The sequence below is a fragment of the Apus apus genome, chromosome 1, assembly GCF_020740795.1.
Source record: "Apus apus isolate bApuApu2 chromosome 1, bApuApu2.pri.cur, whole genome shotgun sequence".
Classification (NCBI taxonomy): domain Eukaryota; kingdom Metazoa; phylum Chordata; class Aves; order Apodiformes; family Apodidae; genus Apus; species Apus apus.
Genome location: NC_067282.1, coordinates 125,186,792 through 125,211,907, shown reverse-complemented (window position 1 = coordinate 125,211,907; position 25,116 = coordinate 125,186,792). Strand labels below are relative to the sequence as shown.

The 25,116-nt window shown below is 39.0% G+C and overlaps 1 protein-coding gene across 4 annotated transcripts in view; it reads right to left on the bottom strand.

The window, feature by feature from the left end:
• Nucleotides 1-1,167: 1,167 nt before the first annotated feature.
• LOC127396014 (protein arginine N-methyltransferase 8) overlaps nt 1,168-25,116 on the bottom strand; it is a 74,614-nt gene continuing 50,665 nt past the window's right edge. For 2 of the 4 annotated variants that reach the window (XM_051643570.1, XM_051643564.1), the window contains 6 exons: nt 24,936-25,078; nt 24,450-24,537; nt 21,577-21,692; nt 12,659-12,809; nt 5,888-6,009; nt 1,168-2,649 (listed from right to left, as the gene is read on the bottom strand). In XM_051643570.1, the coding sequence (XP_051499530.1) occupies nt 2,566-2,649; nt 5,888-6,009; nt 12,659-12,809; nt 21,577-21,692; nt 24,450-24,537; nt 24,936-25,078 (704 nt within the window). In that variant the 3' untranslated portion in view covers nt 1,168-2,565. The remainder of the gene's footprint in view (nt 2,650-5,887; nt 6,010-12,658; nt 12,810-21,576; nt 21,693-24,449; nt 24,538-24,935; nt 25,079-25,116) is intronic. The other 2 variants (XM_051643575.1, XM_051643582.1) reach the window with 2 other exon arrangements.

Sequence of the window (25,116 nt, the reverse complement as noted above, 5' to 3'; positions counted from 1 at the left end):
ATGAAGGGAATAAGGTGGGAACTAATTGTATCTTTCCATCTGTAATGCTGCTCAGAGAGGCTGGGGAATCTCAGTTTTCAGAATGTTCAGGACTTGTTTGGATGAGGCTCCGAGCATCATGAGTTAGCTCTGAAGTTAGCCTCACTCCCCTACTCCTACCAGGTGGTTAGACTGAAGACTTCCGGATTATTCTAGGATTCTATGAAGTTCTATAGCAAAATAACTCTGGCTACTCCGTTTTGCTGTTCCCTTTGCGTTTTGAATACCTTCTTTCCCCCCCCTCACCTGTCCTCTCCATATATGGCAGGAGTCATTACATGTGGCTAAAGCAATCTACTTTTACTCAGCTGAGAAAGGGGTTCTGAGCCCTTGACTCCACCTGAACAAGGAAAATGACAAACTGCTAAGAGGCAGGTCACTCTGTTGCCTTCCTGCTCCACCACCCTTGCAACCCCTCTCTCTCCTGCTATTCCTGAAAAAAAACACAACAAACAAAAACAACAAAAAACCCAAAACCCTGCAAAGACAAACCCCAAAATAACCAAAATAAGCATGTCCACCAATGAAAGCAACCTTCTAAAATCTGATTTCCCACTTCCATAACGTTCATGGGGCTTTCTAATTTGAAAGTAATAACAATACTGTATTGTTTAGTCTGTTATACCAGTGACAATGGAACATGCTTTTATTAAGTAAATCTTTAGTGTTACTCACACTCTTTTTTTCATTTTCTTTTTTTTTAATTTTTCTTTTTTTAATGGCTTACAGTCCTAGAGTCAACAAATTGTTAGTAGAAAGGGACTTCTGGAGGTTTTTCTGGTCCAAGACATTACCGAAAGAGTAGGTGATCTAACTATGAACTGATCCCTTGAAGATTATAAAAATATTTGACAGATAAAATGCTAGTCATTTTGTGAGGAAAGTTGTTCATCCTCCTTCCAAGAAAATGAAATTGCTTTAAAGCAACAGTGATGAACTACTCTGCAAACACTATTTTTTACTGCTGAATTACAGTTTAATTTCTTTCTACATAGATTCCATGTGATACAATCCCTAATCCCATAATCTCTAGACCATAAGAAAATGGAGGCACTATATGGTTATTGAGAAGGGAAAAAAAAAAAAAGGTTTCTAAAAAATGTTAAGTTGACAAATGCTGGCAAAATACATCTTCAAGTATGCTTTATTTGCAGGTGATTAAAAAGATTTTTTAGGCAAAAAACCTTCTCGATCTCATCTAATACATAATGGAACATAATTTAGTGCCTAATGCCAGCCAGACTGGAAAATAGGTAGATAGAACCGATTATACAGTTTTTGATTAATCACATGTGATTAAATGGTCAACATTCATATAGTAAAAAGACTTCATATGTACATATGAAGAATTATAAGCAGTTAATGTTTTAACTATAAGCAGGATATACCGTAAGAAAAACAAAGGGTGTGAGGGGATGGGAAGTTACAGACATCTTAGTAGTATCAGAAGCCATAGACATTTTTTTTTTTAAAGACATTATTAGCCTGTTCCTGCAAATCACTGAACTCTTGAGAATAGTATTTGCAATTGAAAACTTATCTAAAACATTACCAAAAAGAAACACTAATTCCCATTTTTAAAAATTATTTTGTTTTATGAATCTTGCAAACAACTGAAATATGGCATGGCCAAGAAACATGAATTATCCACCATTTCATAGACTTTGCATTAATCACATTTAAATACTAGGTGTCTGACTTCAGAAGGTTCATGCAAAATCCAGCCATAAAAACTCACCACAAAATATTTTTAAGGATAAAAAGCTAATGTTTTTTAAAGCTCTGACAGACAGCCAGTTGTGAAGGTGAATTTTAAAACTAATGGTTCACATTTTCTGAAGGACATTAAAAAATATAGTCATTAAACTTTCTGTAAATGCCCAGCTCTTATCTATACTTTGCATGGAATTTTTGCCAAAGCTGTAACTTTGGACAGTTAATGGAATATATAACTTCCTGAAGTAGTGCCAGAGATAACATAACTATCTTGCCGTAACTGTATAATGAGAACTAAATAATCACAAACCAAATTCTTATTATAAAATTACTTTTGTTTTTGTTTTTGTTTGTTTGTTTGTTTTTTTCTCATATACAAGATATATATTCATTTATATTGAATATAAGTCCAGTAATACCATCATATTAATGTGCAATAGTGGTTTTCATAGTGAGAAAACTGCCCTAATAATTTTTAACATGCAAAGCTTGGAAGAACCAGAAATTCACAGTAAGTAGTACAATTTGTATATGCATCTTCTACCATCCTGAAGCTAACCAGAACACTCAAGACTGTTGGCTTATTTTTCCTATATATTTGACAAAAGCTGCAGTTCTGCATACTGTACATTCATGGTGGGATCCCAGCCCCCTATACTATCTGCAAGAAAGATTAGTTTACTGCTTTCCATCAAAGTAAACATTCTAATGTTTAATATAATAATCTTGTCAACCGTTGTTCCTAGCTTGAAGTTCAGCTGTTCAGGACTTGACAAAATTCTCCTTTTCATCTCCCTGAAAGGTTTCTTGCTAGCGCATTTTGTAGTCGTTAGATACTGACATTTCACTTAGCTGTCCTTTAAAATCCAAGTCTACTGTGAAATCCAGGTCACGCTGTAAAAAGATTTGAATGTAACATGTAAGTAAGACCGTAAGTTTAGCATATGAATTCAATTGAAAAGACTTGCAGATTCGAGAGATAACTAATGTGGTTTCTAAGTTATTTTGTTTTTAAATGTTGCTAACACTGAAAAAGCAGGATATATAATGGCATTCCCAATTCACTTGAGGTGCAGGGTATACTTGTGTAATCTTCTTAAGGCTGCTTAAAGCTGTCCTGTTTACAACTAGGAAGCTTCTGAAATGCTGTGTTATCATACTTATTCTGTAAACATTTTTTAATGGTATACCCCATTGAGATGCTCTTAATCTAGGGAAAAGAGCTTTTACACTGAGAGTTTTCCCTGAATAGATCTAGTAAACTTCCCATTATAGAGAAGCCCTCAGCCATTCTTTATCTTATGATGACTTTTTTTTTTTTCTTTTTTTTTTTTAAAGAGGCACTATATAGTGCTACAAAATGAAGCTGTCTCTCTCCAAGCTTTTGAAAAGCCTCATGTTTCAGAAGAGCAAAGCACTAACAAATTCTTTGGAACCAAGGTGGTCTCTCTGTCTTATGACAACTATCCAGAACACATTAATTTTAGCACCTAAATCTGCATGCAGATGCTTACTGCTGCACAAACAAATTTGAAATATTTTCTTCATTTTTCCCTCAAAAGAAAATCAATACATTCAACCCAAAAGAAAATGTTCTGGTCCTCTAAGGACAACATAGAGGTGGGAAACAGGCTCATTTTCTCTGTTTTCACAGCAAGCAGTAGTCTCAGAAATTAATGTGATTCCTTTAATGCCAAGTTTATTTTCTGTTTATTTCTGTACCAACACTATGAAAACCATATTCAATCTGTATTTAGTATAAAAAAAGGAAATGTAATGCAAAAAAATGGAAGGCAATGAATGTTAAGATTTCCTGCAGTCAGCAAATGCAATATTTCAACTATTACAAGTGAATGGATGAATTATAACCAGGTTATTTTAATGGCTGTATGTTGTAATAGAAAATGAAGAGATTCTGCTCTATCTTTTTGTCAGAAAATGGTACCACTGTTTCTCCCAGAAGACATACTCCTTGTGTCTTGCTCTTCTGTGTGGGCATGGGTTATCACAGAATCACAGAATGTTAGGGGTTGGAAAGGACCTCTGGAGATCACCTAGTCTAACACCTCTGCCAGAGAAGTTTCACCTAGAGCAGGTTGTACAGGATGGTATCCAGGTGGGTTTTCAATGTCTCCACAGCTGGTGACTCCATGATCACTCTGGGCAGCCTGTTCCAGTGCTCTGTGACCCTCAAAGTAAAGAAGTTCCTCCTCATGTTTAGATGGAACTTTCTATGTTCAAGTTTGTGCCCATTACCTCTTGTCCTGTCACTGACCAACACTGAAAAAAGACTGGCTCCATCCTCCTGACATCCACACTTCAAGTATTTATAAGTATTGATAAGATCCCCCTTCAGTCTTCTCTTCTCCAATCTAAAAACTCCCAAGTTCCTCAGTCTTTCTTCATAAGAGAGATGTTCTAATCACCTAATAATCTTTGTAGCCCTTTGCTGTACCCTCTTGAGCAGTTCCCTGTCCTTCCTGAACCAGGGAGCCCAGAACTGGATACAGTACTCTAGATGTGGCCTCACCAGGGCAGAGTTTTCTTGCTCTTGGGGATATACTAAATCTGAGCCTAGATGAAGTGGTACTTGAGTATCAACCAGCTCTCTTGAGCTCCCCTACTTTCCACAGCCCTTATCTATGGGATTTCTCCAAGCAGTTTCTTGAAGAGGTCAAAGTTAGCCCTCCTGAAGTCCAAGGTTGCAATCCTACTTATTGTTTTGTGCATACTACCCATGATCCTGAACTCTGTCTCCTAATGATCACTACAACCATGGCTGCCCCTAACCTTAATGTCCTCCACAAGTCCCTCTTTGTTTGTTAGTACTGTGTAGTAATGTAAAGTAGTACACTTCTCCTTTTTGCCTTCTCCATCACCTGAGTCAAAAAACTATTGTCAACCTCCTGGGCTATATGTGCCTGGCTATGTGGCCTTCCCAGCAGACATCAAGGTGAATGAAGTCCCATAAGAACCAAAGCCTGTGATTGTGAGGCAACTCTCAGGTGTCTGTAGAAGGCCTCATCAACTTCCCCATCCTGATCAGGTGTCCTGTAACAAACACTCATAATAGTGTCTCTCATATTGGCCTACCTGTTAATCCTTACCCATGAACTCTCAACTTGCTCTTCATCCACCCCTAGGGCTTATCGTTCCTTAAAAGGATGTAACCATCCATGACAGCATTCCAGTCATGCAAGCTATCCCACCATGTCTCAGTAATTGCAATAAGATCATGGCCCTGTGATTGCACACAGATCTCCAGTTCTTCCTGTTTATTCTGCACGCTGTATGCATTAGTGTATAAGCACTTCAGAGAGGCAGTTGAGCATGTAGTTTTCACCCTTGAGGGATGGTAGACCTTCTGGTTCTCAAAAATACTAGCACACTGCCCTTCAGCTGCTGAGCTACTACATGCAGGTGCCTCTCTAGCAAGTCCAGTTACAGCCCCGTTCCCCTTCAAATCTAGTTTAAAGCTCTCTCAATAAGCCTTGCTAACTCTCACCCTACAACATTTTTCTGGTTGCGAGATAAGCTTTTCCCATCTGTTGCCAGCAGGCCTGGTGTCTTGTAAATCAAGTCATGGTTAAAGAACCGAAAGCCCTTTGACCATGTCAATCAGACCGTGTCTCATAGTCTTACTGCAACTTAAAAGAAGCACTGAATAGCTAAACATACCTGGTGAGGGAGTCAGCCCAAGGCAGAGAAATTGAAGTTTTCAGCAGTCATGATAGTGTGACATCCATTATGCTTTAGTTTTAGTCTTAAATAAACCAAGGACTTAATCATCCTGTGTTGGCAAAAGGGATCTTACCACTGATTTTTGTGGTAACACTACTTGTGTCACAAACTGTTAGGCAAGACAATTGCAGAGTGCAGCTGACTTTGTTATATACTTGGATAATTTCTTCCATTCCATTCTAGCTTGTTTGCAGGCTGTGTTCTCTAAGATTAGCACTGTATTATCAGTGCTGTAACCAGCTTTGATGAAACTGTGACTGGAGCTCTTACTAACAAATATTAATTTAGAGTCCTTAGCACACTCATTATTTTACTCATATGCAATTTATTTACTGTTGATTATAGTTTGTGATCAATAGAGTTTGAACTAGAATCAGTGATTCTGACTTACCACATTTTTTGCATTTGGTTTCATGGATATAGTCCCATAGATTTCTTCTCCTCGTCTCACAGTTAAATAGTCCTCTAAGTAGAAGACAGTTTGCTTCCAGTGAGTATAGGGAGCATCAGGTGCTAAAATATATATATGGGTATTATTTATAGAATTTTCATCTTTGTCTTATAAATCAAATTAAGACTCAGGAACAACAGAAAAAAAAGTCTTCCTTCTCAGAAAATGCTTTAATTTATATACTATATCAGAAAACATGCTTTACAATAACACAATTTTATTGACTGTCTCTGGGCTGTCTTCTGATTTTTACTGGAATGTGTGAGATGTGAATCACACCCAGTGAGAAGGATTTCACAAAGGGGGTTACTATGCATGACAGGTACTTTCTTGATGCTTTCCTTTCAACCCACACACATTTAAATTGAGGAAATCTTCTAAGTGCTTTGAAAGTCAGAAGTCTAAATTAGTTCAAAAGACAATTCCATAAAACCATGTAAGAAAGGCTCATAAAAAAATATTAATCACAATCGCATAGATGAAATCTTTGACTCATGATCCCACAACAGCATATGTTATAGTTTCCAGGAGGATGCAGCTGGGAAAGGGTACTTGCACCTTGATCTGGTTTTGGACTTTTAAAAGACATATACTATAGGCAATTTGCCAGAGATGGATACTGGCCTAAGTTAATTTCTAAGCTTGCTTAGCAGAATCACTCTGATAACCTGCTATTTAAGATATTAATTTTATTTATTTACTGATGAATTTGCATTAAATATTTCTTGTTCCTATAATTATTGCAGTGAAGAGCATCATGGAACATAAGAATAGCTGTTCAGAAACATCCTGACCTGGCAAAAAAGCCCCTGATAAATTTATTATTTCTTCATTTGTTTCCCTAGGAATTTTTTTTGATGCAGATAAGGGCCCACTGTATTGAATCACGCTAATTATACCTTAACACAGTTTAATAAAAATGTAGTTCTAATTTAATTTGAATATCAATGTTTCAAAAATATCTGCCTTTAGAAATTTTTTTGTGACTGGGAAAATGATGAAAGTTTTTTAAAAAACCTGTCAGGACAGGAATTTTTCACAGGTTTGGTTTTTTTGTGGTTTTTCTTGTTTGTGTGGTTTTGTTTGTTTATTTTGTTTCATGTTTGTTTGTTTGTTTTTTCAAAATTCTAAAACCAGAAACTGGTTATGTGTCTAGATAGTTTTAATGACCGTCAATCTCAATTTCTGAATGGACAGATATTCTTAGAGGAGTTTAGATCCAGAATCTGTTTTCCATTTGGACATGCCTCTATAAAATTCTGACAACATGTTAGAGCAAAATTAAACTGAACTTATTTTTTAAATCATAGCTGCTGTCTTGCACACATGCTCACATGGTCATGGTGCTGGAGGACCTCTCCTATGAAGACAGACTGAAAGAGTTGGGGCTGTTCAGCCTAGAGAAGAGAAGGCTCCAGGGAGACTTCACAGCAGCCTTCCAGTACCTGAAGGGGCTACAGGAAAGCTGGGGAGGGGCTTTTTACAAGGGCTTGTAGTGAGAGGACAAGGGGTAATGGTTTTAAGCTGAAGGAGTAGGTTTAGGTTATTGTTATGGTTTAAATAGCCCTGGCATGGTGTTGGACACTCATAAGAGAACTAGAGAGAGGGTCTTCAGGACACTAAATGACCCAGGAGGGTCAGAACAGACAGGGATCAGTATTATCTCCCACTTCCTGCCATACTCTGTAAAAGCCAGGAGAACCAGAAGCTCAGCCACGTTTCTTCCTGCCCCTTCTTCCTTGCTGCTGCTACTGCTCGGAGGTTGTTCAATTTGCGACATGCTCTCCAGAATCCAATGCTATCAAGTGCTGTGAGGAGCCATGGACCCCTCTTCTGAAGCAGCCTAGCTGCAAGGGACTCTGACCCACCTATTTCTGTGATCCAGATTGGTTTTGTATATATTTGTGTGTAAGCTTATATATCTTTTATTTCCCCCACATGTTACTCCCGTTTCTGTGTTGTAAGTCTGTTCAAGTTTCAGTTTCCAATCCTTAAGTCTCTCTTCCTTATTTGCCTTTTATCTTCCCTTGGGAGGGTGGAGGGGGGGTAACAGGGTGAAATTCTGCCCTCTGGTTTGTGGTTTGTACTGATTGTTAAACCAGGACAGACATTAGGAAGAAATTCTTTAGTGTGAGGGTGGTGAAACACTGTGAACAGGTTGCCCAGGGAAGTTGTGGATGCTCCCTTCCTAGAGGTGTTCAAGGCCAGGTTGCATGGGGCTTTGAGCAGCCTGGTCTAGAGGGAGATGTCCCTAGCCATGGCAGAAGGGATTGGAACTAGATGATCTTTAAGCTCCCTTTCAACCCAAACCATTCTATAACTCTATGTGCACATGCCCTTATGCAGAGGTACCTTGCTTAGAAAAGCCTGATGTATTTGGAAACTTGTGCTCCACAAACAGGGAGTGTGTGTAATGTAGGCATAGGCTTCAAGTCCACTACCAATGACACACTTATTTCCTTCATAATTAAAAAAACCCAAAGATCTCAATGAAGTAGGACTTCTTTGTATCCTACAAACTTTGATATTTTTGTGAATTCAGTAGATCTTTGCCAACAGACACTTGTTGAGAATCCAAATCAGTCTTCTAGACAGTGGTGTCTGTTCCTTCAGTTACAGAAGGCTAAATGACCTTTTTATGGAGTAGCTTGTTCCACACCTACCTTATAATGATGTGCTAAATTGAGGCAGAGAACCACTTCCCTCAGCCTCCTGTCTAAACTGATGCTGATACCAGTCAGGATGATTGGTGAGATTTGCTACAAAGGAGTTCTTCTGACTCATGTTCTGTTTGTTGCTCACCAGACTCCAAGAGTCCTTTCTAACAAAGCTGATTTCTGTCCAGTTGGCCCAAGCAATAGCATGGAGTTGTTTGGTCCCAGATGTAGGACTTTGCATTTGGCTTTACTGAACTTCATAAGGTTCTCATCAGCCCATTTTTATCCTGTATAGATATCTCTGAACAGCAGCCTTTTCTCTCCAGCCTATGTTTTGCTCAATTTGGAATCATCACAGCTTTGCTGAGAGTGCACTTTGTCTCATCATCCAGGTAATTCATAAAGACGTGGAACAATATTTACCTCACCATTGGTCACATGTGAGTTGCTACTAAAAACTAGCCTCTGGTTTGACTTTGCTGATTGACACATTTTGAGCCAATTTTTCACCCATGTTATTGTTCAGTTACTGAGTCTGTATCTTTCTAATATAGCTGTAAGGACCCTATGTAAGGTTGTATAAAAGGCTTTGCTAAACTCAAGGTATACAACAACACTGATCTTCCCTCATTGCCAAAGCTAGTCATCTAAAAGGCAATCAGGCTGGTCAGGCATTATTTGCTACCTCTTCTCAATCACCTTCTGGTCCTTCATATAGCTGGTAAGAGTTTCCAGGTGGATTTGTGTCATAACCTCCCCAGAAACTGAAGTGAGGTTGACTGGCCTGTAGTTTCATAGATCCCGCTTACTGCACTTCTTGAACATGTCAAAGGGTAGCCTTATAATGACAATGACTAGCAGCCTCAGCATGCTTGGATGCCTCCTGTCTGGTCCTATTGACTTGTTTAAGGTTCTGTAGTCCTGATGGCATACCTTGAGACACAACTCATGTACTATCAGTTTCATGTTATTAAAACCCTACATCTCCAATGGCTGCAAGGTATGTCTTCCATTATTTTAGATAGTTTGAAAAACAATTAACTCCTCCACATGAATAATACTTGTCTTATTGCAATTAGAAGGACACCACATGGGACCCATAGGAAGCCCTGGACCAAGTACTGTGCAGAGGAGTCACAATAAATTGGTTCCCCAGGGCTTCAGAGTGGTTCCTAAGATCTGCTGTAATTGGTGATATGGCTGTTGCCTCATTTGCATGAAAGAAGGCCAGCATGAACTTTGGTTTTATAAGAAGCCCTTGTCAAAAACTAACAAATAACTTGAACACGGACTTGAAAATCTTATCTGCATGGGTATCTGCCTAACAGCTCTTCCTCATTTGTATGCAATGACATCCAGCCTTTTTATTCAGTGGGCTACACAGCCTGCTGGAGAAGTTAGTTACTGAAGTAAAATGTTTTGAGAAATAGCAGTAAAGCAAATAATTGAATAGGAGAAATGTAGCACTTGCCGAGTGACAGAATTAGGAGACATAAGAAGCCTCCTCAAGCAAGCCTCCAAGGAGGCTGAGCCACTAGGAGAAAGGGCAGGTCATCAAAGATTGAAAGGATCCTAGAATGTGGGAGTGAATGACTAAGCATTCAGAGCCTCTGAAGTAGCAACCTGGGGGAGCTACTGGTAGTTTGTAGAAGCTAGGTTTTCAGGCAGTACAACATTCTTAATAGAGGTTCAGAAATGTTGGAGATCGTGACTCCTTTCCCCCGTTTTTTATGACAGGAAGGCACAAAATACCTTGTATATATGTTTGTAATTTGAGATGGGTCTGTAAAAACCTCTCTGTAAGAGAAACACTCTGTCAAATTGTATCTGCCCTAGGTTTTGTCTAAATGTAGCCTCTTCTCCCTAATACTATTTAACCTTTCTCCTTCCTTATGTTCTCACTTCCTTTATGCTAAGGGAAGTTAAGCCCATCTGTAATGGTCTTGCAGAACTTTTTCTAAGTGCCTGAGTGAGCCTTCCTTATTCCATACACTCAAGAGGCAAGAAGAGGCAAGAAAGTCCTTATCCATCTTCTGTTACACCGATACTGGAGCAAGTCTATGTGTACTCTGCAGACAAGCAACTCCTTGCAATAAAATAATGGATCCTTCTTGTCACTTCAGATTCCTAATCACTGGCATGTCTAAGAGTCAAGCAAAGAATGCCTGGGTTTGAGGACCAGATTTGCTGATGGGACAATGGCTGGAAAATATTACTGATATATGTTAATCTATTCAACAGATGTTTGTTAAAATGTGTATATTTATATGCACACATATGACAGAAACACATTCCATGGAGCTTCTGGAGAGAGTCCAGAGGAGGGCCACAAAGATGATCTGAGGCCTGGAGCATGTCTCCCCATGAAGACAGGCTGAGAGAGTTTGAGTTGTTCAGCCTTGAGAAGAGAAGGCTGGAAGGAGACCTCATAGCAGCGTTTAAGTATCTGAAGGGGGCCTGCAGTAAAGCTGTGGAGGGACTTTTTACCAGGACATGTAATGAGAGGACCAGAGGTAATGGTTTTATACTGAAAGAGGGTAGATTTAGGTTAGGTATTAGGAAGAAATTATTTAGTGTGAGGGTGGTAAGACACTGGAACAGGCTGCCCAGAGAAGTTGTGGATGGTCCCTCCCTAGAGGTGTTCAAGGCCAGGTTGAATGGGGCTCTGAGCAACCTGGTCTAGTGGAAGGTGTCTCTGCCCATGTAGGGGGGTTGGAACTAGATGATCTTTAAGGTCCCTTCCAGTCCAAACCATTCTATGATTCTACAAAGCCACATTCTCCATATGAAAGACCTTTCATAAGGCAATATAAGTAGACCTCCTTTACTATGGTAGGTTCCAGTTAACATTACAACACAGCAACTACACTGTTAATTCAATACTATTTTTTTACATCAAACTGGAGGTTTGACTATAATATTTTAGAAAGGATTAATGGGCTGCCTTCTGCTGAAAAAACATGCTTTCTGTGGAAAAAGCAAATGCCGAGAACCTCAAGTGTTTTCCACATAAGATAATTTTGTTCAGCATGAACACAGAAATATTAGCACCTCAGGATACCACTACAGTGACTCCCAGATTGTTCATGTCTCCTGAGTTACACTTTGTTTCCCAGCACATACTGATGCCTGCCATGGTGTGGAAAGTACTCTAGTACTTTCTAGTACATTTATAGAAAGACCAGGAAAATATGGATACTGAAAAATATAATATGAGGTACCAACTAACCATCCATGCGGTTATACTTCTAGAATCAAATATAAAGAAGTATTTTAACAAAGTACTTTGAGCTTTGAATCTCCTGTAAAAGGTTGACAGCTTCTGTGAAGGGAGAAAAAAAAAAAAAGACATTTCTAATAATATTTAGCTTACATCAGGTCCCATTTATGCCAGTTTTATGTTGTGTAACAGTGCTAACTGCAATTAGCACCAACTGTAATTGGTTGTTCTTGTAACTAAAGGTGTCATGAGGTTTTTACATTTCTTGCAACACTGACTAGTTTATTTACTTTGGTAAATGAAACCTTACGGGAGTGGAGTTATTCCTCAAAATATTTGCTCACCAAGATAAACTACAGTTTCACATTTGGGTTGTTAGGCATAATTTATGTAAACAATGTTTGTGTGGTTGTATCTTGGAAAAAAATAATGGATTTGTTTGAGTCTTTAAGACTAGCAAGAGCTTTTGTTGAATTTTGGATTTTGGGGAAACTAGGTTGCAGAGCTGCTATCTCTCACTGAGCTGACAATTACCTGTCTAATCTGAGAAACCTGACACAGGATTTAAATATAACTGGTGATAGGCATGAACTCCTGGTTCATAATTCCCACTGAATTCTAAGCTTGGTAGCCATTTTTAAATCCTTCCTCTCTTCTTGCAGAATTCCTATAAGCAGTTGTCATTTCCTCATCCCACTCACCTCCCCCACAGGACAATAATTTTTATCACTGAAATTAAAAGCTGGTGGTTCAGTAAACCTTCCTGTACCATCTGACCAGTAGCACTGAAATACTGATAGCAATAGAAATGAAATTAAAAGAAATGCAGATTACCTGTAGAAAATCCCATCTTCTTGTGGCACTTTGTAAATTCAATATTAAAATAGGTGACCAAGGCATGAATGTAATCATTACGCTGAACTTGGAGGCAGAATGCAGAAGTAAATGCCAATTCTTCAGTCTTCACTGTATAAATATCTACTTCCTGTTTTGAGGGGAAAGAAAAAAAAAACATTTGCATGTAGATGTCTGTGACTCTAAAGTAAGTGTTAAGTGATGTATTTAAGCATTTATTTAATGAGCAGCAACAAAGACACCTGGCAGCCCTTTAACACTGTAAGAAATCAATGGTACATATGAGTATATAAAATAATCTATGATTTCATGATCAAAAAATGATCCAGTTATCTGACTAAGTTGACAGTGTGGCAAGGGAGGCCACTCACAGAACAGTGTATGTCCTTGGGGATGGCAGGGAGGGGCTGTGGGAGCTGGAGGAAATCGAGGCAAAAATGTGCTTTGGCAAATATAAGCAAAATGGAAGCTGAAAAGGAGGTATATGTCCCAGTTCTAAGACCTTTCTTCATCAGGAACTGTCAGCATGAGGAAAGATGGCAGAGTTGCGTCTTTAATAAAAATAAACTTCTGGTTTGTTTGAGCATCTCTGGAAGGGAATGTGCTTTGACTGTGTCAGACAATCAAAACATCTGAGGGGCCCATGTTTTGCTGATAATGTTTTGTAGTCCTGTGTCACATAACCAAATTCCAAACAGAAAGCACAGGGATCTTAATCTTGAACTAGACAGAAGCAGATCATGTAAATCATACTATGGCCTGATTGGAGTAGCTGGGAGCAATGATGTAGTCTTCAAGATTGCTTATTTCCATCAATATTTAAATCTCATTGTTGAAGGCTTAAACTGAGATTTTTAGACAGATTTGATTTTCCCAGCTAGGCATTGTTTTTATCTGGGTTGTTTCCTAAACTTGTAGCCATTATAGGGATGATACTAAGTCTGAAATACTATTAATTGTATTCTGTTGCTTCTAGTGGAAATGTTTCCTATCAGTGTGCTTTCTGATACCATCCTAAGTGCATCTTCAGAGTTCTTATTATCCTTGTCAGGGCATGTTTGGTAAGAGCCAGATAACCCCACAATATTTTTCTCTCTATCATTCTGAAACTCAGTATTAACAACAAAAGTGCTCATGTATGCAGAGAAATCTTTCCTACTAACATAAGCCAGGAATCATATAACTGACTTCACCAGCATTATCTCAGACTCACAATGCAGAAATAGAGTTGAGTTTAGAATGTCCATTAGAGGGCTCTTTCAGCCTCCTTCAGGGAACAATAGGGGGCTCTTATAGCAATTGCATTCTATAATCTAAAAGAAGTCTGCAAAAAAGACGTGAAAAGATGCAGCCATATTTCAGTTACTGAGGTCTTTGCATGTACCAGTTATTAGGTGCTTCTGAGACCTAAAAAAATCTTATGGTGAGAAGATTTAAGCAACCTATAGTTTTAGTCTGTCTGATTAGAAGTATTGTTCAAGAACAACAACCATTATGAAAATTAGTACATTGTAATGGCATCCTGACTCATTACTGCTTATTTAAAGCTAGGATAGGCTAGGCTAGGGTTTTTTTTTTTCTTCTTTTCCTCAAAAGATGATAAAGAGAAAAAAGGGAATAAGAATTTCTGAAGTCTTCTGGCAGACTCCCATAGCAGCCTGCAAAGTTTGCTTTGACAAGCTAAACTGGGCTGATGGGTGACAGATGCAGATTTCGGCAATTTTTGGTGGCTTTTTAGTGGTATCACTATGGGGACATCATGAATTAAGTCCAATGATAAGGCACATAAAAGGGATCTAGCTCCCACTCTCTGAGCAGTGCTGGCTCTGCAGGGTAAAGTGGAATCAAGAGCAGCAAGAAGTATTTTTATTAAAGAAGTTAGTGAAATGTCTCAGAAATATTAAATAGATGTACTGGATAAAATAATGGTCCCTTTTGCAGTAATTTTCTTAAGGACAGAATAAGTTTTTTTTACTATGCAAAATATGAGACATATGTGGGGTTTTTTTATTAATCGATGTAGTTTTGAAACTGGCCTGATCACATTTTAGTGATCTTTCTGAATCATACTGTGGCTACTATATATTCTTATACTAAGTGTCACTGCTCATTGGATGTTAATTACCGCTAACAGCACTGGGGACAACTGCTATCTTTGCATAAAATAAGTTGAAAAGTCACAATTTACCAGATTTCAAAAACAACAACAAAATGGGCATAGGTAAGCAGGGATCTGATCAAAATACAGCTCTTAATTACACAAAAAAATGTAAATGTGCTAAACTGAGCAACAATATGTGTCAGAATTATCAGTCAAATAAGGAGGACCAGACTGTGTTTGATGCTGCATGAAAGACTATGGAACAACCCATACTACATGTCCCTGGACAGACAGAGGTCCAGTTTGTACATTCAGTGCATAAAGAATGGTTCTTAGGCTGTCCTGTGACAAATGTTCTAGGACTGAGCAAATGATGGACAGAAGATCATTTAGGTCTGATGGGGATGATGACAATGAGGTTGAGATTCCATGTTGCCAGCTGCTATATATTTCTGGTATTAATTATATCACCCTACCTAAACACAACCTAACTAATGAAAGAAACAGCCTTGAATCACAGGTTGCTGATGGGGAAAATGCTGACTTGCTGCCTGAACTGTTTCCTCATGCAAATTGTAACTCAAGTTGCATCTAGAGTGCCCCTGCACCTCTTTTCTGATCCCTTTCCCAGCCAGTTGGCTTACTCAGCTAGGATTTTATGAGAATGGAGGTAAGTTGAAGATTCAACTCTAAGTGAATATTTGGTTTTGGTGGGGTTTTTTGGTTGGTTGGTTTTGGATTTGGAATTGGGTTTTTCCCCTTCCTCTCTCCCCTTGCACTAAGTGTCTTGGTTTGGACAAAGATGGAAATGGTAACCCCAACATAGGATGTGATGGGGAAGGCAGTACTAATTATGGCAGGCAAAAGGGTCAACTGATGTAGAAGCTGACAGACAGGTGGCATTGGTACAAGTAGTATGTCCAGCTTCAGGAAAGGAATTGACCTGAAGGCTGAAAAGTAAAATTAATTGCTAAGGGAAGGAGAAAGGGTCAAATGCTCTTTTCTGATGAGCATTAAAGAGCTGACTTTTATTGTCAGTTGCACACATACATACAGATGTGAGAAGAGCACTGAATGCAATAGTAAGCCCACAAAGCACATTCACTTTTCCTCTTCTCTTCTCTTCTCTTCTCTCTTCTCTCCTCTCCTCTCCTCTCCTCTCCTCTCCTCTCCTCTCCTCTCCTCTCCTCTCCTCTCCTCTCCTCTCCTCTCCTCTCCTCTCCTCTCCTCTCCTCTCCTCTCCTCTCCTCTCCTCTCCTCTCCTCTCCTCTCCTCTCCTCTCCTCTCCTCTCCTCTCCTCTCCTCTCCTCTCCTCTCCTCTCCTCTCCTCTTCTCTTCTCTCCTCTCCTCTCCTCTCCTCTCCTCTCCTCTCCTCTCCTCTCCTCTCCTCTCCTCTCCTCTCCTCTCCTCTTCTCTTCTCTTCTCTTCTCTTCTCTTCTCTTCTCTTCTCTTCTCTTCTCTTCTCTTCTCTTCTCTTCTCTTCTCTTCTCTTCTTTTTCTCTTCTCTCTTATTTTTCCTTTTCTTTTTTCTCCTCCTCTCCCCTCCTCTCCCCTCTTTTTTTTCAGAGTGCAGAGAACTGACAGTATTAGTGTGGAGAAACAAAAACCATTAAATTCTGGCTATTTCAGGGAAGCAGTGAAAGGAAAAATGGAATATTTGAGATTGTTTTGACTAGATATTACAGCATACCTTGGTCTTCTATTAGATGTAATAACAGGGAAGCAAGTGTAGCTATTGCTCCTAAACAACAGAGACCTCAGCCTCCTGCCATGACCTCTCTTCTGCCATCTTTTCTTGTTTGCACAGAAGGAAATGCTTGAAAATTACTAGACTATTGCTTGGTTTAGGTGTTTTTGGGGGAGAGGGAGAGGATAAAAGGAGTTAAATCTGAGAATGCTGAAAGGAAGACTGTAGGGAGAACTGCAGGAAAGGAAAGAGTAACAGGAAAGTCACTTAGGAAAGGGAAGCAAGATTTTTAAGTGGATAAAAGAGTAGAGAAGAACAAATTAGGAAGAAAAGAGCAGTATTTGAAGAAAGATGGAAAATGAGTGGCATGGGTGTCTCTTGCTTGGCTTTAGGAGAAGATGGGAGAAAGGACTGTGAATAGGGAGTTCACTGAGGTTGCAGTGGAGCAAGAGAAGTATCATGAGGAATGCCTTGACCTAAATCTCATGGGTGAAGGACATGGGTCTCATCAGTGCTCACAGACAAGTTCTTTTTTTTTTTATTATGCTGTGTTCTCTGATAAACAATAATGTTGCATAGGTTTTTTTTTGTTGTTTTTTTTTTTTTTACAGGAAAAGCAGTTTGTGCTTTCAATAGCATTTAACTATGTAATTTAAAGTAGTGTGTGACCTGCAGGAAATTTAAACTGTTCCTGGAAAGTATGGGTCAAGTGGGAGCATAGAAGTAGATTGATTCATCTTCTTTTGTCACTCTTTCTCTGTGGCTAGATAGGGGAGGATGTTCACAGGGACGTCCAACAGTACTTTTTATTATAAGTGGGATGTGGCATGTTCTTAATTCCTATTTGGTTTTGTCAGTTTTTGCTGATGTCTCATTGCAAGTTTTCTACAGCTGTGTGAACAATTAATTTTTTGTTATTTTAGTCTCTGGTACTGACACAAATTAACATGGTGAAAAAATATAAACTCCTTTGTATTTCTCCACTGTGCAAGGGGATCAGAGAAGAAAAAACAATCATTTTACTGAGGTTGAAACAAAACTTGGTAAGGGCAAGAAAAAAAGAGCAAAAACCCTTCTCAGTTTTTTTCAGGCAATGTCACTGAAAGCAGTAGGCCCACAAAAGGACACTTATACACTTTTCCTGAGATCAGTTATTGGCTCTGATAGTTTGAAGATGCTTTCATCCCATTATCCTCCCTGACTTAATTACTTGGGAGTTTAACCAGAGGACTCCAACTTGTCAGTAAAATTCCTGTGCTCCTGGAATATAATTAAGAGATCATTCAAAGGGGAATTGATTCCACCACAGAGAAGAAGCTGTATTCCTTGCATGCACCACCCCCCGCCCCGCCATGCACCTTTGGCTTAGTGGCTTGAGTTCCTTGAAGGGTGGAAGACTTGCCTTGCCTCCAATTCCTGAAGAGTCCAAATAAGGAAATTTTACTCAAGTCTCCAGCATTCTACCTAAGTGTCATGGTTACACAGAATGCAGGGGTTGATATCTTATTTTCCTGATTTTGTAGAACAATTTGAAGTATATAAACTGGGAATTGAAACAATTGCAGAAGCACAGGGCTCTGACTGGTTTGCTAGGATGCACCTACTGAACAATGTGCAGGGAATCAAGACTCATCTGGTAGGTACCCTAAGTTAGCTGACTTTGTGTTGAATACACTCCTAAAAATGCTTTTGTGAATCTAATAAGAATAAGCTGTGCCATCTTGAAATGCTATAATAAAACACTTGAATAATTAAACATTATTGTTTTGCATATTCTCAAATGTTTTCTCAGGCTAGTATTATTCTGTGAATTCAGAAATAGTTTCAGGATCAAATAAATGCTCTTTATATAAATAAACCATGTGCAAACACACAAAAGAAGTTTTTTTTTTAAAAATGCAGCCTGTTTTTCCTGCTTCCATATTGCTAGTTTGAACAACAGCCTTCCTCCTTCCTGCCTTTAGTTGACTATTTTATCTTTTTTTAGTGATCAGTTTGTAAGATTAGGGACAGATTCTGGAATGAAGAGTGGCTTCCGCTTGTGTAGGTATTGCCTGCTTTGCTTCCAAGGTGTCACTACATGGTAAAACACCATGCATTGTAGAGAATCATAGTATGGTAGGGGTTGGAAAGGACCTCTGGAGATCATCGAGTCCAAGCCCCCTGCCAGAGCAAGACCATCTAGGGCAGCTCACACAGAAATGTGTCCAAATGGCTCTTGAAAGTGTTAAGAGAAGGAGACTCCACAACCTGTCTGGGTGGACAAAAGATGTCAAGCTATACAGAGTTAAATATAAAACCTGAACAGGAATTGTTTGAAAAATTTTGTCTGTCTTCTGAAACCTAATTACTTTAAAAGGCCTAAAGAAAGTGTTAGATTTGCACTTCAATTAAGGGCATACAGCTTTTATGGCTTTTTATTCCAGAGAAGCCAACTCATTTTTCCACCTGATTTCTCACTCTCCAGACATATTTTATGCAGTCTGAATAGCTGTTTATATTATGTGTATTGCAATTTTAAATTGTTTTGGCTCAGGCTGTTTTTAGACACAACCATCTTGTGTTCCCCTCAGTGCAGACAGACTGTGCATGCACACATATACAGAGTTTCTAGTTCTTTTTGCTGCTTTCAGTAAAGGTTCTGCAGACTAAAGGTGTGTCTTTCCATTTGGCATATGGGAATACTTAATGCTGTGTTTGTTACTGGTGAAAGTGAAATGGAAAAATTAGAACTGAAACTTTGGCATAAATGAGCACTCTCTTCATAGAATCATAGAATCCTAGGGGTTGGAAGGGACCTCGAAAGATCATCTAGTCCAACCCCCCTGCCAGAGCAGGGTCACCTAGAGTACATCACACAGGAAGGCGTCCAGGCGGGTTTTGAATGTCTCCAGCGAAGGAGACTCCACAGCCTCTCTGGGCAGCCTGTTCCAGTGCTCTGTCACTCTCACAGTAAAAAAATTTTTTTCTGATATTCACCTTAAACCTCCTATGCTCCAATTTGTATCCATTACTCCTTGTCCTATCACTGGTCATCACTGAAAAAAGCTTAACTCCATCTTCTTGACACTCACCCTTTACGTATCTGTAAACATGGATGAGGTCACCCCTCAGTCTCCTTTTCTCCAAACTAAAGAGACCCAGCTCTCTCAGCCTTTCCTCATAAGGGAGATGTTCCACTCCTTTAATCATCTTTGTGGCTCTGCGCTGGACTCTTTCCAGCAGTTCCTTGTCCTTCCTGAACTGAGGGGCCCAGAACTGGACACAATACTCCAGATGCAGCCTCACCAATGCAGAATAGAGGGGGAGGAGAACCTCTCTTGACCTACTAACCACACCCTTTCTAATACACCCCAGGATGCCATTGGCCTTCTTAGCCACAAGGGCACACTGCTGGCTCATGGTCATCCTCCTGTCTACCAGGACCCCCAGGTCCCTTTCACCTACACTGCTCTCAAGCAGGTCAGCCCCCAACCTGTACTGGTACATGGCATTTTTCTTCCCCAAATGCAAAACTCTACACTTGCCCTTGTTGAACTTCATCAGGTTTTTCCCCACCCAAGTCTCCAGCCTGTCTAGGTCTCTCTGAATGGCAGCACAGCCTTCTGGTGTGTCAGCCACTCCTCCCAGCTTGGTGTCACCAGCAAACTTGCTGAGGTTACATTCTGTACCCTCATCCAGGTTGTTGATGAAGATGTTGAACAACACCGGTCCCAGTACCAACCCCTGAGGGACTCCACTACTCACAGGCCTCCAACTAGATTCTGCCCCATTGACTACAACTCTCTGACTTCTTCCTTTCAACCAGTTCTTGATCCACCTCACTGCCTGATCATCAAACCCATACTTGATCAACTTATCTACAAGGATGCTGTGGGAGACGGTGTCAAATGCTTTACTGAAATCAAGATAGACCACGTCCACCACTCTACCATCATCTATCCACCTAGTAATTTCCTCATAGAAGGCTATGAGGTTGGTCAAACATGACTTACCCTTGGTAAAACCATGTTGACTGCTCTTGATGACCCCCATGTCCTTGATATGCCTAGAGATAGTGCCAAGGACAAGTTGTTCCATCACCTTTCCAGGGATGGAGGTGAGGCTGACCGGTCTATAGTTACCCGGGTCCTCCTTCTTGCCCTTCTTGTAGACTGGAGTGACATTTGCTATCCTCCAGGACTCAGGCACCTCTTCTGTTACCCATGACTTACCGAAGATGATGGAGAGTGGCCTAGCAATGACCTCCGCCAGCTTCCTCAGCACCCTTGGATGCATTTCATCCGGACCCATCTTGGACCTGATACTACCACTGCTATTGATGCAGATAGCCTTATTAATAAGAGTAGTCCAACATGAGGAAGATTCCTTCACATGGAAGGAATTTTAGAGCTTCCATGTGTTCTTGCAGGCTATGGATTCTTAACTTGGTCTTCTGAACAGGGAGTAGCGACCATTCAGCCTTATGTGTAGAACAGGATACAAGCTGTCCTCTGGCTACAGATATGGGGGCTGGGAGGTCACAGTAACATTCTGGATAAGGCTAAGAATTAAGAAGTTATACAAATAAAATATGCTCTGGAGTAAATCAGAGTTATTTCATCAGAGCTGACCAAGTTGGAAACCGATGCTTCAGTCTTTTTTACTGCAAACAGAATTAATTTACCCCTTCTCCTCAGCAGCATTCCATCAGTAATTTCCAACTTCTATTTACAAGAAGGTAGGGCAATGAAAATTCATATCTAAACACACCATCTCTCTATTTATACAGTATCTGCTCATGTATAATTTGTGAGGGTCTGAAGTTACCGTTAGCAGTAGCCAAATGAGTAGAGTCGCAACGCACATCTTATTTTGGGTATTTCATAAGCGATCAAGGTATGGTCATGCTTAGCTCAAGTGACAGTACTGGTCAAGTGCAAGATATTAGCATTGACTAATTTAAAACTATACAATTTTCCTTCTTGGTATGGTAGCATTCTATGTGATGGCTTCTGCAGATAGTTAGAAGCATACAAAGATAGTACTAAAACATAAGCAGCAGGTCTCCAAATAATCCTACAGTTAGGTGTAAACATTAATAATTAGGTATATTTGGAATTACCAAACCTTTATTAAACAGGCATTGGTCACCACTTGCTTTGGATCTACTATGTCCACCAAAGGCTCCTTCATGGCAACATCCCTAATACAGGTCATGTCAAAGCCGTACACATTCTCCCACCCTGTCAATGCAAATGGATGTGTCAAAGATTAGCAGTAATAATAAAAACACTTTTTGTTTCTCAAAACATCTTTCATTTGAAATAATTTCTACCATCCCCTTCCTTTCAGCTCTCCTCTTTAGCTCGTCACTCCCTGCCCTGGTTGCCTATATTATCATTGCTGTTTTACAAATAATCAAGTTGTGGCAAAATAACCCCTCAATGTACATCTTTGAGTAAGTGTTCCTTGTTTATTGTTCTACCTGAATCTGTGTTATATGAGATTTGTCAATGACTTTTTATGGCTTTAGACATCTCAGATTGTTGCCCAAAGTCATATGTCAGGTTGAGACTTGGGAATAGCCACAAAGACTCTTTCATCCTTTCTGGTTAATATATATATATATATTTGTAGATTGCTATTCAATCAGCAGTTTGAATGTCCTTTTAGTTATTTAGGTAGTCTTAGTTTCAGCTAGTGAATCACTACCTAGTGAATTACTGACTGGAGTAGAATTATAGGTGTATTGCAATATTTGGGGCATCCAGCTTCCAGTCTGCATGTATATAATGAAAAAAACCAAAATGTCCACTTTCTATAAGATTTAAAAGCCATGCTGATCTTCTGTATTTGAACTGTTCATCTGGTTGTTCCAATAAATGCTTCTTGCTAAGGTTTTGGGGTTTTCTTGTTTTTGTGTTTTGTATAGTTGCGGGGTTTTTTTCTTGAACAAAATTAAAACATTGAGTCATTGAAAAGTACACAGACTTTGTATTTAAGATTACATAACAAAATGAAAACAAAAATCTCCAAAAAATGAAATCTTAGTCTTATGAATCCTAGGAGTCAAGCTCTCTTCAGTACTCCATCTGAAAGTCTAAACTGAATACTGTGAACTTTTTTTAAAAAATAAAATTTTTTGAACAGAAGCAAGGCAAACTCATAAACAGCGATAGTGAACCACGTTTGAAATGTCTTGCTTCTTCAGAGCACAGCATTTGAGCTACTGGTATTCCCAGAGGACTATGATTGAAAAGGTAGCATGAGCAAAAAAGCTACTTATTTCTAAATTGGAACAAATCTGGACATGAAAAGTTCTTTGATATGTTATCTCTTTATTGGATTGTGAGTTTCTCAATATTTCAGGGGAGCTGGTTATCAAAACTTTTGTTTTAGGCATCATGAGCATGTGGGAACTTCAGATTATATTTAGAGAAGCCATATGTTTTTACGTGGTTACTCAGGGAACTAGGAATACCCTGAAGGAACAATTTATTAACAGAGTTGCTTGAGCATCCATCACTTGATGTACTTTAGCCTACTTGGAATGCCTTTCAAATACTTGCCACAGGCTGCAGGATACAGAGACCTATTGCAGGGCTTAAAACATAGAAGTATAGGGTTCACATTTTGCAGGAAATCAGAGTAATTGATTAATAATTTTTGAGAAATCAGAAGTCAGATTTTTTAGAAATCCTATATTACACTATTTCTTAATCAATATGATGGCTCTTGAGTGCCCTTTGAAATGCTCAGCCCTGCATTCATATGAAGGCAAGACTTTTTACCTTAAGAGACGAGGAAGAGAGATGAAAAATAGAAATGTAAGGAGAAGCTATCAAGGGTTTATAAGCAGAAAAAGGAGACAAGGTGGTGGTACAGATAGGTGGTGAAATGGAAATAACTAAAGAAGACACAGATGTATAACAAGTGAGGGGAAAAAAGAAAGTATCTTAAAGGAAAACACATTTCAGAGCAGGAAAAGAACACAAAACATTTTCTTTTTAATTGTGAAAAAACAAATGATTTGAGAACAGATGTATTGTCTCTGAAAAAAGAAAAAGGCAAGGCCTGCAAAGGAAGGAGTTCAAAAGCAAGGTGGAAGAAGACGTAACAGATTTTTTTTTAGACTAAAATGACTTTGATTCCTTTACAGAAAGGAGGCTTCATACCTCTTTTTAACTCCATATATTTTGTGAGAAGTGACCTCCTTTAACTGTAAAATCTGACCTGCTTTGAGTACGAAGCTGAACAAGGTGACCTGTAGAGGTCACTAACAGCACCATTTACTCAGTGAAACTTCAAGCCCCGCCCCCCCCCCCCCCCCCCCCCCCGGCCCCCTTTTTAAATGTAAAGGAAAAGTCAATTTTATGCACCTATGAAGTAAAAAAAAAAGTTTAGAACTTTTTTCACATCAGAGTAAAGTGGAAATTTCTGATCCTTATTTTTAATTTAAAAATTATCACATAAAGTCTTTTTAAAAGTTTGAAAATAATTAAATTTTTTCTTCATAACAAGCTTGTCAGATATCCTTCTTCTAGACTAATTTCTTAACATTTACAATTAATTATGATCTTATTAATTTTTCTGTTCTTGTTATTTTAAAAACAAAAACCTGGATGGGAAAAGAAGAATGCTAATTTTAATAACAGTTATGTAAGATCGTGTATTTATTTAAAAAACAACAAAATTAAATCACCTAAAATCCACATCTCAAAATAGAGATAGAAATATCAACATAACTCTAAACAAAGTTTAAATCAATTTAGTAATGCATTTTTCCTTTGTGCACTTTGAAACACTGCAGTGGTCCTGCATTGATCACCAGACTGGAGTTTTCCAAGTGTTCGTGTTTATATTGGGATTCTGGCCTAGTCAGCATGATTTCTTGGCGTTTGCAAAACTTTGTCAGTGAAGAGGTTACAGCAGGCCACTACAAATCAAATACTTTTAAGAAAATAACCATAGAAAAGTCTTACTGTTAGGCGTTTACTCACAGTGTATTTTGAAGTCCTTGTACTGTCTGTCTTCAATTGCTACCACGTACAAAGCAGCTCGGTCTGGAAACATTAGCCCTCCAGGTTTCTGTTGATGAATTGTGGGGAAATGGATCTCGTAATCTATTCACCTGACAAAGACATCACATTTTGAACTGCACATACAAAAACCAGACAAGCACCCCTTGCATGCCTTTATTGTTTTCCTTCAGATTGTCACATCAGCTTTAATCTCAGCAACTCTTGCAGCCTGTGGCAATGTGAGTACATACTGCCTATACAAATTTCACCAGCAGCTAATCAAAAGCAAAGCTCTTTCACTGAGATTCTCTTTGTTAATCTCGTTGCTAATTTTTTTGTTATAGCCCAGAAAGTGGCACATGGAGATGTAACTGTGTTTTATTATGGAGTAGGAGAGGGAAGACCTGTTATCAGAAAATAAATTATGATTGCTCCAGCAAGGAGTATAACATGCAGAGCACCTACCAGCCACTTGTCTCGTGCGAAGATGACTGTATTTAACATTGACTCATAGAATAGACAGTAACCCATCCACTCGCTGATGATGATGTCTACTTTGTCCACAGGTAACTCAACTTCTTCCACTTTACCTTTAAATATTGTGATTACTGAAAAAAGAATCCAAAGAAATACATTTCACGTAATA